This window comes from Pogonomyrmex barbatus, unplaced genomic scaffold, assembly GCF_055798465.1.
Source record: "Pogonomyrmex barbatus isolate J1 unplaced genomic scaffold, ASM5579846v1 scaffold18, whole genome shotgun sequence".
NCBI classification, from domain to species: domain Eukaryota; kingdom Metazoa; phylum Arthropoda; class Insecta; order Hymenoptera; family Formicidae; genus Pogonomyrmex; species Pogonomyrmex barbatus.
Window position 1 is genome coordinate 1,806,616 of NW_028297114.1, and position 16,557 is coordinate 1,823,172.

The following is a 16,557-nucleotide window of genomic DNA, read 5'->3' on the forward strand; positions in this document are numbered from 1 at the left end:
GGAAAAATAAAAATCGGAACATAAATGTAGCGCAAAGAAAGAATGACAAAAACGTAAACGAGATTTCCGTATTTTTATTTTCGCCAGGGTAGAAATTGTTAAAAATGTTTTAATAAAAAAACAAGTATTATAACGAATAAATTTATCTAAAAAAATATATATATTGAAATATATATTTAAAGACAAATTTAAGGAATATGTATTAATTGATACTGGAGGTAATTCTCGTTGATGAAGAAACGATATTTACCGTTTGTAAATGGTTGTACGACGAAGCTGCAGTTGCAAATTGACATAAGCGTAAATCTCGCGTTTAACGGACAAAAAATTTGTTCGACTCGTATCTGAAGTCGAAACGAATTCGTGATATACCGCTGCCGCCTCTCGGCTGCTGAATTATTCATAATCAGGTGCGAGTTTTCACTTTGGGAATTGAATCTTGTCATATGTTCGAACGATCGGTACCGCGCGATTTTCGCTTCGTGCGGGATCGAGAGGGATATAAAGTCTCGTCTGCCATTTCCAAGCAACGTGTATTTGCAGAAATGTATATGTAGGTTACATCGAAATGTCGAGCATTCTATGTACACTGCTCTGAGCTGCTACGTTCTTAAAGCCGCGAGACGACGCCAATTTACATTTAACTTCGCGATTCCGTCGGGAAGAACGAACGTATTTATTTATCATCGTCCACGCGAACGTGAGTCCGCCGTAATACACGCACACACACATCGAATAAATAGCAAGTAGCACTAGAGATATAAATAATTCTTCTACTACGTACCACCACGCGAGAAAGAGAGAGAGAGAGAGAGAGAGAGAGAGAGAGAGAGAGAGAAAGAAGGAGGAAAAAAGAGAGAGAAAGAGAGCCATACACATTCACGGTAAATAATTTATCGCCTAATAAATAATTATCGGCGCGTTATCCGCGTTTTCGCGGGATTCGCGATTTTTCACGCGCGCATCTCGCAGAATTAATTAATTCTACGTTTAATACGCGGTGCATTTGCGCGCGCGCGCGCGCGCGTTTTCTTCTTCGAGTAGATCAAGATCATTCTCCGTCGCATCGCCTGAATACTAATTGTCCCGGCTCTTCAATTGCACTCGTATGTCTTCACAATCCGCCGGCACGTCTTGCACTTCACGTAGCAACAGCTAATGTACTTGCAGTCGCATCTCTCCAAGATCTCTTCGGTCCTGGTCGTATGGTCGCGACCGCAGCAGAGATATTCGCAACCCTCGTAACCGGAACTGCTGCCGTTACACTGCCTGCAAAAAGATTTTTCTTCAGCTCGTAATCACCACGATATTTGCGAGAAAATATTAATTTTAAAGAGATTATTGATAACTGAATATAAAATATAAATATAAGTATTTTTTTTTTAGAGAAATTTTATAAATTTATAATTTTCATGTTTATTGCCTCGGAAAAGACTTTCAACTTTGAACTTGATAATAATTTTTATTAATAGCCAAATAAAAAGCTATAAGTAAAATAATCGGATAAAAAGAAATACATAACGCGAAAAGAAGAATAGTTTGAAAAGAAGGATGCAAGTAAAATTTTGTAATTGATTTTCAGGTATTTTTTTAATGATATATTTAATTCTTGTATTATTAATATGATTTTTTAATTTAATCTCAATTATTGGATATTACAAACAAAGGTTTTACGGTTAGGTTTTACGTACACTATAATCAGATAGCAATATATATTTTTTTTTAAAGATACATATATTAATATATTCCTAAAATTGTTACTCATCTTCACAGTCTGTAATAATTTCACAAATTAATGTAACAAATCCGTGGAAGAGCGGAGAGACGATAAACTGTATTATTTCAATACTCTCCATCGGAACTTCTTCTCCGGTTACTTCATTAAAACCCCTCAAACCATTATTATTCGATTTGCATGACGTCCGCCTCTGACGCCGTAAAGATGCCCGTCTTGCGCGACCGCGACTACCGCGTAGATTACGCGGTGTTAATAACAAAAAAAAAAAAAAAATAAAATAAAAGGGGATCCCGTGAAGCGTTTCGTCGTAACGCGGAACACGGTCGGGCACGGCGTGATAAACGTTCGCCACGCCCACTTCGTATAATTACACGCGGGCCTGTAATTACTGGGTTGTAGGCTGTAAACCGGCGAGACGAGTCGGTGGCGGATCGAGGAACCTGACGTCATATATCAGAGCGGGGCGAATAAAATATCGACGTGTCCGAAACGACGGATTAGACGCGAAATTATCGGATTCCGTTTGCGCGTCGTCCCGGGGAAGAACGGGAAAAGCTCGTCGCGCGCCGCGATGCTTCACGCTTCGGCCGATTAATCTCCGCCATGGAATTAATAGCGACGCGCGAAATCGCGTTCACGCTACGAAATAAACTAACATCCGGGCTAGATAGGCCGCGATACATACGTCAGCCGATCGAAGGAGTAGAGAGCTGGCTTGTCCATTAGTGAATCAATGACCGTCGATCGTTTGTGAAATTTGTACAAGGACAAAGGAATGTTCCACCAGTAGATTCGCTCTCTCGACATCACTGAAGAAAAAGGCTATTTTATATTAATCAAATCGTGTTTGATCACCTTCCGCGATTAGATTTCGAAATAAAATGAAATTAAAATAAGATTGCTCCAAATAATCTTCGTCGTTTTGGACTAAGTACGGAAGCTTCGATTTTAAAATCGTGTTTTACTAAAATCCGGGAAGTCAGATTTAAATTTATGATGAGAATGTGGGTCAATGCAGTCGCGCGAGGAATTATCGTGACATTCGATGCGTAAGCTATGTATTCTTTTTCGCGTCACTTCTTGCGACGTGAAGGCGAGAGGCGAACAATAAACCGGTGCGATTTATGGACCGAGCGAAACGAAACAAAAGATCCACCGGAACCGCCATGTACGTCCGGCATTTCCTGCATCTTATAGCTCTGGTTATCATCTCCGGATGCCGTGGGTGATCTTAATTCACTATGGAGCGAGGCGTGGATAATTTGAGGACGATGGAGTGCCGCCTCCTTTCCGCCGCCGGAAAATCCGTAACGAATGCAATCACCGTGTTATAAAAAGCCGCCCTTCTTCTCAGAACGGATGTGGCTCGCGCCTTTCTTTAGTTTGTGATAAATTAGTAAGTATATCTTATATGGAGCTATCCAACGCACAAAATTATACCAATAATTTTATTTAAAAATAATTAATAATTTCTCATAATTATATATACTTTTTAAATAATAAACTTAAAAAAAAAAAACAGATATTGCAGCAGATAACACAATCTGATTTAACGTGAAAAATCCATTCCGTGTTCATCAAAAAACCCAACAGCACAATCACTCATCAGAATAGTCCAATAGTCCAGAGAGAATCATCTAATAATTTTATTTAAAAATAATTAATAATTTCTTACAATTATGTATAGTTTCCAAATAATAAACCTAAAAAACACAGAGACATCGTAGCAGATAATAATATCTGATATCTGATTTTAACGCGATGAAAAATTCATTTTGTATCCATCAAGAGCTCAACAGCTTCTCGGGAGGGAGCGGAGGGGGAGAAAGTCATAAAGCATCCTCGTTAAAAGCGCACTTCGAACGGTAGCGCTAACTCGCGAAATGGTATGTAGCGAAAATTAGCGTTAGCACTTCTTGGACGGCGATGGCGATGGCGGTGGAAAAAAAAAGAGACGGCAAAAGAACGGTGAATGGGCAGTCGTAACGGTATTCGCGCGGCAAACAGTCTGTCGAACAGGGCATCGTAAAACACAAGCGTGTTCATTCGGTTTCGAGAACAGGTTCGGGATGGCGGGATGAGCGTCCTATCTCTCTGAGAGGCCTTCTCTCATTCTCGCCTCGCGCACGTAATTACCGGCATGCACATATAAATAAGCCTGGCTATCTGGCCACGCCGTAGATAACCGAGATCGAAAGAATCGGGAAGAAATTCGTCGCGTGTGGCTACGGGCATTACGTTGCCTGGGGACGCGAGGAACAGGATAAGGAAATTTTATTAACGCTCGAAATGGTCTGACACCTCTGATTACGAGTAAAAGATCTATCGTTCCACAGGGATGTAGAATTCGTTTTTTTTTTTTTTCTTTTATCGAGTATCGAACAAATCAGAATTCTCGAAGAAATTAATGCATTAGAGATTAACGTGAACCACTACTATGTAGCAAATTATTTATTAATTCCAATGACTTTCTGTTAAGGTAAATTTATACTACATGGCTACATTTTACGTTCATGAGGAAACAAGAAACATAGACGTAAAAGGAAAGACGGGTTTGTGTTGCTAAAGCAAAATTGACTATCATAGTGACTCGCGTTTTTAGACGTTTAGATTTTTAGCGACTAGGATTGTCGATGACTTTTGATAAAAAGACAAGCTATAAAATGATATACTCTTGAAAGACTCTTGGTATCTCGAATATAACGATCGTCGGAACACTTTGATTGCAACTGAAAGATAAGTATAAGCGAGTTAAAAGGGAAATCGCGAATCAGCAGTGACCTGAGTGTCTCATAAAAGCCGCGGTTATGGTGGTGCTAATGGTTTTTCGTCGCACTTTTACACACTGTCAATCCATAACCGGCACTGCAAATTAAGAAAGTGTGTGCGATAAAATCGCATAAATTCGCTATCACTCGCCACATTTTTGCAAATCGAGATTACGTGTTAATTTCGCAAGAAAAGCTATCGAGAGGAATATCGATCTTAAATACTTCGGTAGCGGCTCGATCAAGGATCAATTTCCAAGAACCGGAAGTTAAATTTTCTTCCTTCTTCTTTCTCATCATACAAACATCGCGAGTGAAAAAAGAACTGCGTATTAAGAGAAAAATTAATGACCTATCACGAGAATGACCATTGTGGTCGAGAAAGGAGGTTCTCCAGCCTGAGGCTATCGAAAAAAGTAGTCGGCTGGTCCTTACATCTTGTCTCTCGCTTTACGTTCGCCCTTCACACTTTACGAAGCCGCCATGCCGCTTTTCTGCCTGCCCAATTTGTTTTTTTTTCTTTTTGAGAAACGAGAGAAACCAAGAGCATCTTCGCGCTATTAACGTGAAAGCCAAACTTTTACTCTCCTTTTCGCTCATTAGCCAAAAAAATTATTTAGGTTTGAATATTTGAAGTAAAAAATGATTTTTATTTTTAATAAATAGAACGTAATTAAGAAGTACATTTGCTGCACATACGTACGGTTTCTTTCAACGACATAGTTAACGCGATAATCGGCAGCATAGGCGCAAAAAGTGGACTCATCATGTTTCTTTGTCCGTTACTCCTCCGTTAATGGACGAGTCGCACGAAGAAAGATCGTTTCGCGCAATAGGGGTTGGTAAATATTCTTCTCCGCGCGCTGCCAGTCACGTTAAAATGCAATTCGAGCCTCTTTACGCGACACTTCGCTCGATATCGCGGCCATATCGAAACTAAAATTTATATAGTACGCTTACGATGTCGCGTGAGTTCGCAAACTGGGCGTTTTTAACGAGCCAACATAAAACCGATTTACGAGCTCTAATAAGTTTTAGCCTGAAAACGAAGTCGCTTTAAAGGGAGTAACGTCCCCATAACAATCACCTTACGCCTTTCCTATTTTGATCAAGCTGGATAAATTTATAAAATTTATATTTAAAAATCACGGGCGATCCGCATACATTGTCATACATTTTTTTCTGAATCCTGAAAAAATACCCAAGTATTCTGTCTTTGATAACTTATACGTAATAATTTTTATAAGAGCGAGAGGAAGAGGAAGCTATTTTATGCGCGAAAGTCTGACCTGCCAATTGTGCCGAGGCTGCCCCTCTTCTTATCCGGCAGACAGTAGTCCGGACTCTTGGTGGTGTATAGCAGATTGTCGTGATGATATAGGGGTGGCAATCTGCCACCGGATCTCGGCCTGACTTCGGCCGCGGTGGCGTATCTGCGTAGCAATCGACTTCCGGCGGCGGATGGTCCCGATGCACCGAGGCCGCGCCAGCAGGTACGCACACTGCAGGATCCCGATACCCCGTGGCACTTGCACTCCAAAGTCAAGGATTGCTCGACCGCCTATCGTACGAAGCGTTAATCTTAGTTACGTCATATCTTTCAAAAATCAAAAGAACACCGCAATAGACAATAGAATCTTATTTCTTATATCTTCATTCAAACAAAATCTCGACTTGAAGTTATTGGTCTTAATTAATACAAATTACAATTAATTAACAAATTAAATATTAATTGACAAATTAAAAAAGCAATTAATAATAAAAATTAATTAACGAAGTTTTGAAGACTATGAAAAAAAAAACTTTGTCAAACCCTTTCATTATCTAGTTTAACACCCTCTTACGCTCAATTACGGCACAAAATCCAAGCAAGCACTCACCCTCCGACCCGCCCTGTTATTGTGCATATTGACCGCGTGCATGAACTTGGAGGTCGCGCCGGTACCGGGCGGGGTGGCACCTTGAAGAAACCGCTTTGCCATCCTCGAAGCGGATCTTACGTCATCCCCGCAACCGCCCCACTTGAAGGAGTTCCTCGCGGACAGCGTGTCGAAAGAGACGGACATAGTGGTGAAGGACGAGGGCGAGATAAGCGCGGATGGGGAGGGTGGCTCTCTTCGCGGTGGAGTCGCGCAGGAACAGGCCGCCAAGCTTCCCAAAGCACACCCCCGCGCGAGTCGCCAAACCGCGGCGGCGGCTGACATCGCGTAGACGAAGGCTTGCTCTCTCGTTCCTACGATAAATTCGTACGTTAAATTAATTAAAACGCGGAAACAGAAACGCGGAAACGCACGTGTAAAGTAACCAGTTTCTCTCGCAACTTAAATCAATATACAAGATAGTAAAATCAAACATTAGCATTTCATTAGAATATTAAATATTCTCTATTAGAGAGGAAATAATTTACAAGAGAATCAACAACCAATTTCTCAGCAAGCAGGATCTTGATTACTAAATTTCCATATATCAAATAAATTTAAACAATTTTATCATCAATCACGTGCCATTTTATTTTAGCAGACTTACAACGTAACGGTTCTACAGCAATTCGATGATCAAGTATCTTGATATCGATTAAAATTCCATTTGTTTTTACCCCTTCCCCCCCACAGAAAATATATATTACGAAAAATATCACCTTAACCAGAAATCAAATCTGGATCGCTTACTCTCAGAAAATAATTTATTTTTATATATTTTTATATATTTATTAATAGAAACAACTATTTTCACGTAATTTTATTAGTAATTTTTTTAAACTTGATTCTCGTTAAATCGTCAAGTGCATTGTGATAGATACTAATTTATTAATAATAATTAATAATATATTAATAATATTAATAATTACATAATAATGATTATTAGTATAACTTTCAAATATACTTTCAAATTTCAATTTAATTTAATAATTACACCCGCATTATGTTTAATGTATTGTGACAATGTTAAATTAGATCTTGTCGTGGCGTCCCTGAATTAAAGACCGCACAGTCTTTTTTTCCTTCGTCGATTGAGATGATTGAGGAAAAGCCGATTATCGTACTCTCGAGAGCGGAAAATACAACGGCGAGCGTTACGTTCGTGGTCGTGATGTATCTCTCATTGGCGCTTCTCGGTTTTCTCATTAACGGAGGATATCTCGATCTCTCGGGCGCACTTTTATTTACAATATAATCATCGTGAAACGCGAGCGATTAATCCAACGGAGGCTGGTCGCAAAGCGAGAGGATGAAAACCATGGGGAGCTACGGTTTGTTAATGATCGCTAATTGAGATGCGCCTGCCAGGTCTCCCTATTTACGTCGGAATTCCTCAAAGGATATTCAATACGTTTCACATCGAAACCTTTATCGATCTTAGCGTCCCTCCGTCGAGAAAAATCACCGATTATAAATCTATTACTAGCAAAGTCAACCGGCATCGTATTTTCTTATTTAATAAATTAAATTTTCGATTTTGTGTTAATTTTAAAATTGCACATCCTTACAAGAATCTTCTCTTATCTTTACAAAGAAAAAAAGTTTTACAATATTTTTATCTTATCCCTTTTTTTATCGACTTTCTTCACATGGTACATTTAATATTCCACATAAAATAAATTTTCTAAAGGAATTATACAATTTTACACTATTTTCAATTTTATCGATACAGTTGAAAAATTTAAAATATATGTAATTTTGCAAACAAACCTGTAAGCAATTCAGGAGTATAGTCGGGTGCGCGCTCGATGCTGCTACAATTCCACCTGCGATGTCGAAACGCCTGTTGGCACACCGTCGACGTGTCTTTGGCGGCTTGCACTAAACCAGGCATCACATCCGGTGTCGCCCTGCAAGCCCTCGCCTGTTTCCTCTCCAGCAGGCCCGCACTCTTCGCGCTGGTGCATGCCTCTCTGGTCCATGTATGCGTGTCGCCGGTGCGACCAAGACCACTAAACAACGTTCTCCATTTAAATACACATGTTTTCATTAAAAAAAAAAGATAGTTATCGATTGCTAAAGATTTTTATGATGACTTCGTCATTAGAAAAATTAAAAGTTAAAGACAAATTAAACATTTTTGATGCTACGTACGTCGATAAATTTATTATTAAAAAATTAAAATTGCAGTTAAAATTAAAAGCAGTCTTAGATATATATATGTGGCACAAGTAAGAAAATTTATTTTTCTTAATGGATTAGAGATTGTATATTGTGCATTTGAAAATTTGACAGTAAATGGTCTCATAACGAGATAAAAGCTTTTTGAAACAAAGGGTCTTGCTTCTCCCTTCCCTTTAACACTCCGGCACATGCGAGTGTGGAATTTGGGGTGGAACATTCGGTATGGTACAACTCTGTCGGACGATCGGCCGAAGGGCCGACAGTCATGAGCGATCCACCTCTTCTGGTCCCGGCGCAGCCCGCGCCGGGCCGTAAATCAGGGGGTGAATTTCGAAAATTATAGGGCGCGAGGCTGAAAAGGGCTCGCATTTAAGTGCCGCGGGTTGAATACAGCGCGGCTAAACTCGCAACGCGCGAGAGAGCGGCAGGTCGGGGATAATAATTACGGACACCTGAAAGTCGAAATGACCCGTGCACGCGGCCCCGCCGCGTCTAGACGTAACAACCCTGGGAATGGCCGGATCGCCAACCCCGTGTCAGGGAGCCTACCCTCGGAATTACCCTATCAAAAGCCCGCGGTTCTCTAATTCGTTATTGCCATCGCTGTCGCAGCGAGCTCCCGTCCGTTCCCTGCCGATGACATTTCGGGACTCGCGTTACGACTCGACCCGGGAATCTAATTTCCGTGTAAACGCTCGCGAGCGTGCACTCATGTTGCCTTACGACCCATTGTGAAATCGCGATGCCTTGCGCAAGACCCGCAGCGTCCTGCTGGCTAGATCTTATCGACAGGCCTATCTTTCTCTCTTCGTTGCATAAATCACCTCAACTCTGCATTTTGATATTCTCACGCGGGCTGTAATTATAAATAACATAAATGTAATATAATTATAAACATAATAAATATTATAAAATATTATAAATATAATTATAAATAATATTTAATAGAGCTCTTTTTTTGAAAAAAATAATATCTTCGCATCAGCGCGGTATTTAAGAACGTCGAAATAAATATACAATATTTTGCTGAACAAAAAAAAGATAAAACAGTACAAGTGTGGCAATAAAAGATCTTTTTATGAGGATAGCATTCATGCTCTTTGTATGCACGATTCATTAAAGCCGCACGCATGAGAAGCGCGAAGCTGCGCGAGTTCTCAAGCTTCGCTCGCGAATCTTTGTTCACGTTCGCAAAAAGGAGAAAGTGGAAACGTTGCCCCAACGATCTAGAAATTTTCACGACGCTCGCATCTTTACGAGCCATAAATATCCAGTTTAAATTATCAACTCATTAAGGCGCGATGATTACTTCGGCAATCCGGTATCGACTAACGAGAAACCTCAGCCCGCGTATAATTCGCTGACAAAATAATAAATGCAGCGTGCCGTGGTTTGTACTGTGATACTCGATTATCGGCTTGATAAATCTTAATTGACCGTCCGAATGCAAAATAGGAATTAAATCAAATCGGCTTAAACAAATTCGGCCACCAACGTGGATGAGCCTAACTTTAGTTTTTCCATGGCAATTCGCGCCAGAGGAGCCATAGTGAAAGGCAAAGTATTTATCTTCAGCGTCATATCTTTCTCAAGTAAGTAAATATATAGGCTGAGAGCAGATTTTGCTTTCACTGTATTAGTTAAGCAATAATTTTAATAGGAATCTAATAATAATTGAGGGGTTGAGAGATAACATTTTACTTGTCGAAAATTAGAAAGCGTAACTGAAGCGTTTTCGTCGCTAGATCTCAATTATGATTTTAGACACGCTTCAGGCAGTATATACTTTAACAAATAGTAAAGGGTAGAGTTTGTGAATTCCGTTAAGAAATTATAGGTCAAGCTTCTGTAAAATATTTAAGACAACTTTTCGCTCTCAATTATCACACTCTTGAGCTATCCTTTCTGCGGGCAATTTCAATCTACCTTAACAAGCACTCGGAAAGACGGTTAAACGCGAGGTATAGCATTTAATGAGCAATCAGTACGTATGACAGCCATTTGCCTCCAGATAGGCAGGATTCAGCAGAATGCATGACAGGCCACTTATGTAGCTAGATACGATTTTAAGCTGCGTTATGCATATTGCTCAGCCCGCAGCTTCGCGCGCGAAGTAATTTACGAGCCGCTCTCTCTCAAGACGAATGCGCGACTATTTGCTATCGCACGTCAGATAATTAATTATCAGCGGCAGTGCGTAGAGCGTCAGGCTAATCACGATGCTCGAAGCGATATCCTGCAGTTTACTTTTAATCAATTCCTAAGATAGCACCGTCGTCCGTTGGCAAACGTTAGAGATATTAATAAAATTTTGTTCACAAGAGAGCTAGAAAAAAAGAAACGTGCGCGATGCGTTTTATTGCAGAATTTGTCGGCCGATATAGGATAAAATTGCGCGACGTTAGATTGGTCGTTTGACTGATTAAGTAAGATGATAATAATGCGCGATAAGCACCGAGTAAGACATGAATAATTCATCCGAGATAGATGTCTTCGAGTAATAAAGTGAAGCTCGTTACAAAGATCTATCCAGATCTCATAGGAATGTAAAATGCGATGGCAGTGGGAGTGAGCAAAATAATTTATGAAGTGCCCCGCTACTTGGTAATTGCCCATTGTAACGGAGCTAATAATTTAAGAAATGTAATACGGACGAATTACGATTCGCTCACTCCTCGCCACTTCGCGATCTCGATTAGAATTATTGCTTAACTATGACATTGTTCAATAACTATTTTTGTTATGGGTAGCGCCTACATTTTCTTCTTATTGTTCAGCATTACTGTCACTCTGCAAAAGTCCGATTACCTATGAGGACAGCTCGTCGAGATTGCACTCTTTATCTTCACATAAAATATCTCAAAATCGTTTTATGGTGTTTTGTTCTTTTTTGCAAGAAAGTGATTTGATTATATTATGAAAAAATACTTATTTTTCAACTATTTTGATCGGAGCATATCTTCCCGTTTTGCGAAATAATTTTTTTAGTATAAATTCCTATGCGCGTTGTCCTTATGACGTAAAGTGAGCAAAATATGAGATGATTTCCCATTTGGATCTTCTATTTTTAGACAGAAAATACCGTTCAACAAAGTAATAATGTTTTTTTTTACCGTCTTACAATTTGCGTGGTTCTCCGCACGTTGATTCTCTCGTTTTACATGTTTCTATAAGGATCGTGACTCCCGTGACAGAAGGACGTTCATGGGCTGGTATTCTTATGAAAATGTATGGTGGTTTCTTGAAAAAAAAAAAAAGAGAAAAAAATCACGCGTGTTTCGAGGCGGTCCGTCGACCGGCCGTACTTTCGAAATTCGTTTTGACTGGTGGAATCGTAAAGCGCAGTCTTTACGAGACCGATAATGGGCGGGCGCCTACGAATCTTTGCCGTTTGGAGGAGGCTGAAAGAGGAAGAGAAACTGTTCAGAAGCGTATTCGAGATGATGGGAAAGGAAGTGAAATCGGCCACCCTGAACCCACACTCGAAACGTTCGAATACGACAGATCCAATATGTAGACATTGACAATTTACTATACCGACTTTTATCGTGCCATACTGTTTACAAAGAAAATCCGAGAATGTTGGCATTTCATTGGCTGTATCTCAATCGAAAGACGAAAGACACGTCTCGATTTTGCCCAATTTTTATTTTGATGCTCGTTATAATTATTTATTTTTTTTTTTTAATTTTTCACAAATCATTTTTCACAAATCACCGTCGCGCTTCATCGATTAAGCCGGCCTGTTCCGCAATTAGCCTCAATTTGTTGGTAATGTCTCTGACGTCGGCGTGCCGAGTGACAAATTAACGAGACGTGCGGCTGAGATCTCGTCGCGTGGGACGCAAGTTCCATCGTTGCGCCGATACGATCCACTCTACGTTGCTCTAACTCGGCGTCTCGCATTAAGAATGCGTGATTTACGAGCGATGCATTGTTGAGATCCGCCAAGAATGATCTTATAAATAGCGACTCGCGTGTGATTCAACGCGACCCTGCGGGCGCTCGTCGAGGGCTACGCGTAAATTATTATAAATCGATCCTTGGCCTCGATCCTGGCGAAGAAATCCTCGATCGTGATCCCGCTGAAAGAGCCGCGGATTGCTCCGCGAGAGAATGTTATTCGTGACGTCATCTCGAAGCCACGAGCAACAATCTTCGATCCTTCGGATGATGATTAATGGATTCAAGACGCGAATACATCGCAATTTTGCTTTTTTTTTTTGCTTTTCTTTTAATCACGAGAAGATTAGAGAATCGTATCGGAAATACCGCGTGTTTTGAGAGAACGAGAGTGTAGTACAAAGTGAAAAATTCTTTGAGACTTTATTCGTTCAAACCCCCTTAGTTTCTAGCAGAAAAGCTATCGGTGTCCCCGTTTTCAAGATACGCATCATTCCTCTTCGTTTAAACTCTATCGTTTCCGGATAAAAAGTCAAGTCCTTAATGCAGAAGAATCGTCACCTTCGCCGGACGCTAAGACAACGGGATCGATGGTCGCAAATTTCACAAAGGAAAAGCAGTGAAAAGGAGATTTCAGATCACCCTTCAAAATTATCCGTCAACGTCGGCTGCAATAATTATAAACAAGAGAATCGCGAGGAGACCTCGTTCTCCTGGGGGTGAGTCTTCTTGGAAAGCGTCGTTTATAAATCACGAGTCTCCGTGGGCAACCCCTAATCTTCTACCCCCGGCCATCCTCGTGCCACTCCCCGATCATCTTCCTTTCGTATTGCCCCGCCATCCCTTAGCGTCGTATTCCCCCGTATTTTGGTTTTGCACGCAAAACCACCATCACTCCACCATTCATCATCCAACGCCGCTCAACCTTCTCTCTGTTTCCGCTTTTCCCACTCCCATCCCCTCTCGTCGGGGTGGTCCTCACCTCGCGCCCTCCTTCACGCCGATGCGATGAAACTCGTCGTGAATCGCACGACAATTTAACGCATACCCAGAGGCCGAGGAACTCCTCGGGGAAGAGGGTTAACCGGTCCCACGGCCTTAAACGTTAACGAGAAGTCTTTCGTAGCTCTAGATGAGAAGAATGATTCTTAATGCGGGGATGATTGATGAGAAATCGCAGAGTGATGAAAAACAAGTTGCGAAGCAATCTTGAAGAAGAATGAAGAAATAAAAAAAAAGACAAATAACGATATTTTGTAACAACATAAATCGTGATAAGTCTTTCACTATTTTAATATTTATTTCATACATTTTATGCAATCATTTTATTTAAAATCAATGACAATTAAATCTAGAGACGAATTTTCAATTAAAATTTCCCGAAGTCTAAAGTGAATCGACATTCAGATATTTTCATCGTAGAAAAAGACTGGTTGATGAATTCGTTTCTGCTTTAGGAAAGCAAGAAATTCATAAAAAAAAAAGCTGATATATACGTTTGCTGCTGATAATTAAAAAGGCCGGCTGCTCTGAAAAATAAGAAGCACTGCAATAAATTGGCCGCGAGAGGCGAGGTATCTCTAAAACCGGCGCTGTAGTAATCATCCGCTTTTCATTTGCGAAACGTATTGGCCGGGATAACGAACGATGAGGCATCGCCGTCTATTAATGCAGCCCATAAAGCAGCACCAGCGATATCTTTATTCCTTACGAAATTTATGTCGACCGCGAATCGTTCCTAAATCTCGCCGTGGTCCGATCTCCTCGAGATCAAAGGAAAATAATGATCGAGATCGAGAATCGGGAGGCTATCGTCTTCACCTCGCACGCGCTCCCGAACGTTTCCCTCGGCCACTAATCTATTTGTTTCTCATTAACGGACCAACATTAATCTTCGAACTCGTTTGGAACCACCACGAGCGAATGTGAGAGCACAAATAGGACTCGTCATCACGAGGGTTCGAAGGAGGATCTCTCGTATGTCTCTATGTCTGGTTCAACGATTGAAGGCAGTCTACAAACAACTGTATATTTTTCGCAATCTATAATCACGTAAATCTATTTACTTCCTCGATTTTTTATAATTTCTTATATAAAAATATCGTAAATATTTTTAGATTCTTTTAACGTTAATTTTTTCAACTAGCGTCATTAGATTCTCATTCCAAACTCAAAATTTTTATCACACCACTTTTTTTTTTATTACAATGTTATTTCACTTTTATTTATTACAATGTTATTTCTTTTGTTATAATAAAATAAAGATTTTGAATATATATAATTGTATAACTTATTTATCTAATATAAAAAAATTAAATTATATACATTAGATTATATATATTCAAAATCTTTATTTTATTATAACAAAAGAAATAACATTGTAATAAATAAAAATGGTGTAATGAAAATTTTGAATTTGGAATGAGAATTTAATGGTGTTGGTTGAAAAAGATTAACTATAGATTATTTATTTACAAAATAAAATAAGTTTTTCCCGTTTCAATCATGTTAATCCGATTGACATTTCGGATTTTTTATGAATGTCAAGACGCGTGGCATGCAGATAGATTCTATCGTGAAGATTTATTGTACGAAGAATAATATGAGAGAATGCAAGACGAAAAATTGATCGAGTAATATTTATAAAAATAAACTGGAATACTTACAGCCATTTTATACATCTGCCATCTTGGACCAGCAGCAATATGAACAGTAGAAACCAAAGCTTGGCACCGCTTCGCTTCTTTAACCGCATCTTTCTTCGTTTCGCATTCTAACAGGTTGACATCGTCGCTCTTCGTTCCGGGAATATTATGATTTTGTATGCGCACTTTTTTAAATAGCGCTCATCATCCCTCGATGCAACGCGACTCGCTTTGCGAAGATGATTCGAGATGTCTTCATCGCAAGTCACGGGTGCTATCGGAAAGTCGCGATACTTTCCCTTTTTCGTAAAGGTATTTTCGGAAAAGGCGAAGATTTAAACCGCCTTTAACCGCATTTTAAGAAAATTCTCTTTATCTCCTCGGTAATACATCCACTTCAAAATCGTCGATTCTCTATCGACGTCCTTACATATTTAGCATTCGTATTCGATTACCAGCCTCATCAGTTTTTCCGAAATAGTTTCGCGACAAAAATGGATTCGATTTTGAATCGGTTAATTAAAGCAAACGATATTTCGGGGAACAATGACGTTTTTTAAAAATCCCCCTCGGATACGAGACATCCCTACGAATCGCGCGGTGCGCGCTAATGACGATTCACGAACGAGAGAAAAAAACCGCACGTGGAAACACGCGTGTGAGAGACACCAGGCACCACTCCCGTTAAGATCGGCGGAAAACAGTGCGCCTCGGGATCCTTCAGGATCTGCGGCGATTTCGGAGAACTTTCCCATACACCGTGCGTCCGGCTCGGCGGGGAGTCTGCGTGCTTACAGGTGTCCGTCGGAGCAGTCCTGCAGGATTTGCCAGTCGGTGGTGGTGGTGGAGGTCCTCCTACTACTTCACTTCCTCCTACTTCGCCTCCTACTTGAGCCTCCTCTTTCCTCGATGTACGAGGAGTCCAATGATCGACACCGGGGATGCCGGTCGCCGCCGAATAAGAAGAAGAACGATCGCCCCGCCGTTAACCCTCTCGTTTCCACAGAGAGTCGGAGATATCTCTTTCTTTGTTGTAATATACGAACAAGCAGGATTTCCCTTGAATTCCGTGAATTTTACTTTTATACGCTGATTCTTGTGAAAGTAGATTTGACATAAAGAGTTTTCTCGGATGTTGATGATAACAATGAAAAGATTAAATTTAAAATTTAGAAATGGGAGAATAAATAACGAAGCATTTTTCTTTATTCAGGTTTAATTAGAAGTAAATTTATAATTCTCAAGAATTAATCGTATAAATATTACTGAGAAAAGTGAGGGTCAGTCAAAGATAAATTAATTTCATATCTTTGTTGACCAAAAAATTGCATCTATAGAAGGAAGATATATAAATTACGAAGAAAGTAAAGTTTTTATCAGCGTTTAATTTTTTTTTATTA

The 16,557-nt window shown here is 40.0% G+C and overlaps 1 protein-coding gene across 1 annotated transcript; it reads right to left on the reverse strand.

The window, feature by feature from the left end:
• Positions 1–514: 514 nt before the first annotated feature.
• On the reverse strand, positions 515–16,025 carry LOC105433968 (protein Wnt-11b-1). The gene is made up of 5 exons (XM_011649495.3): positions 15,179–16,025; positions 8,196–8,437; positions 6,387–6,739; positions 5,796–6,067; positions 515–1,269 (listed from the first exon to the last, which is right to left on the reverse strand). The coding sequence occupies exons 1-5, from the start codon at positions 15,265–15,267 to the stop codon at positions 1,095–1,097; spliced, it is 1,131 nt and encodes a 376-aa protein (XP_011647797.1). The 5' UTR covers positions 15,268–16,025; the 3' UTR covers positions 515–1,094.
• Positions 16,026–16,557: the final 532 nt, after the last annotated feature.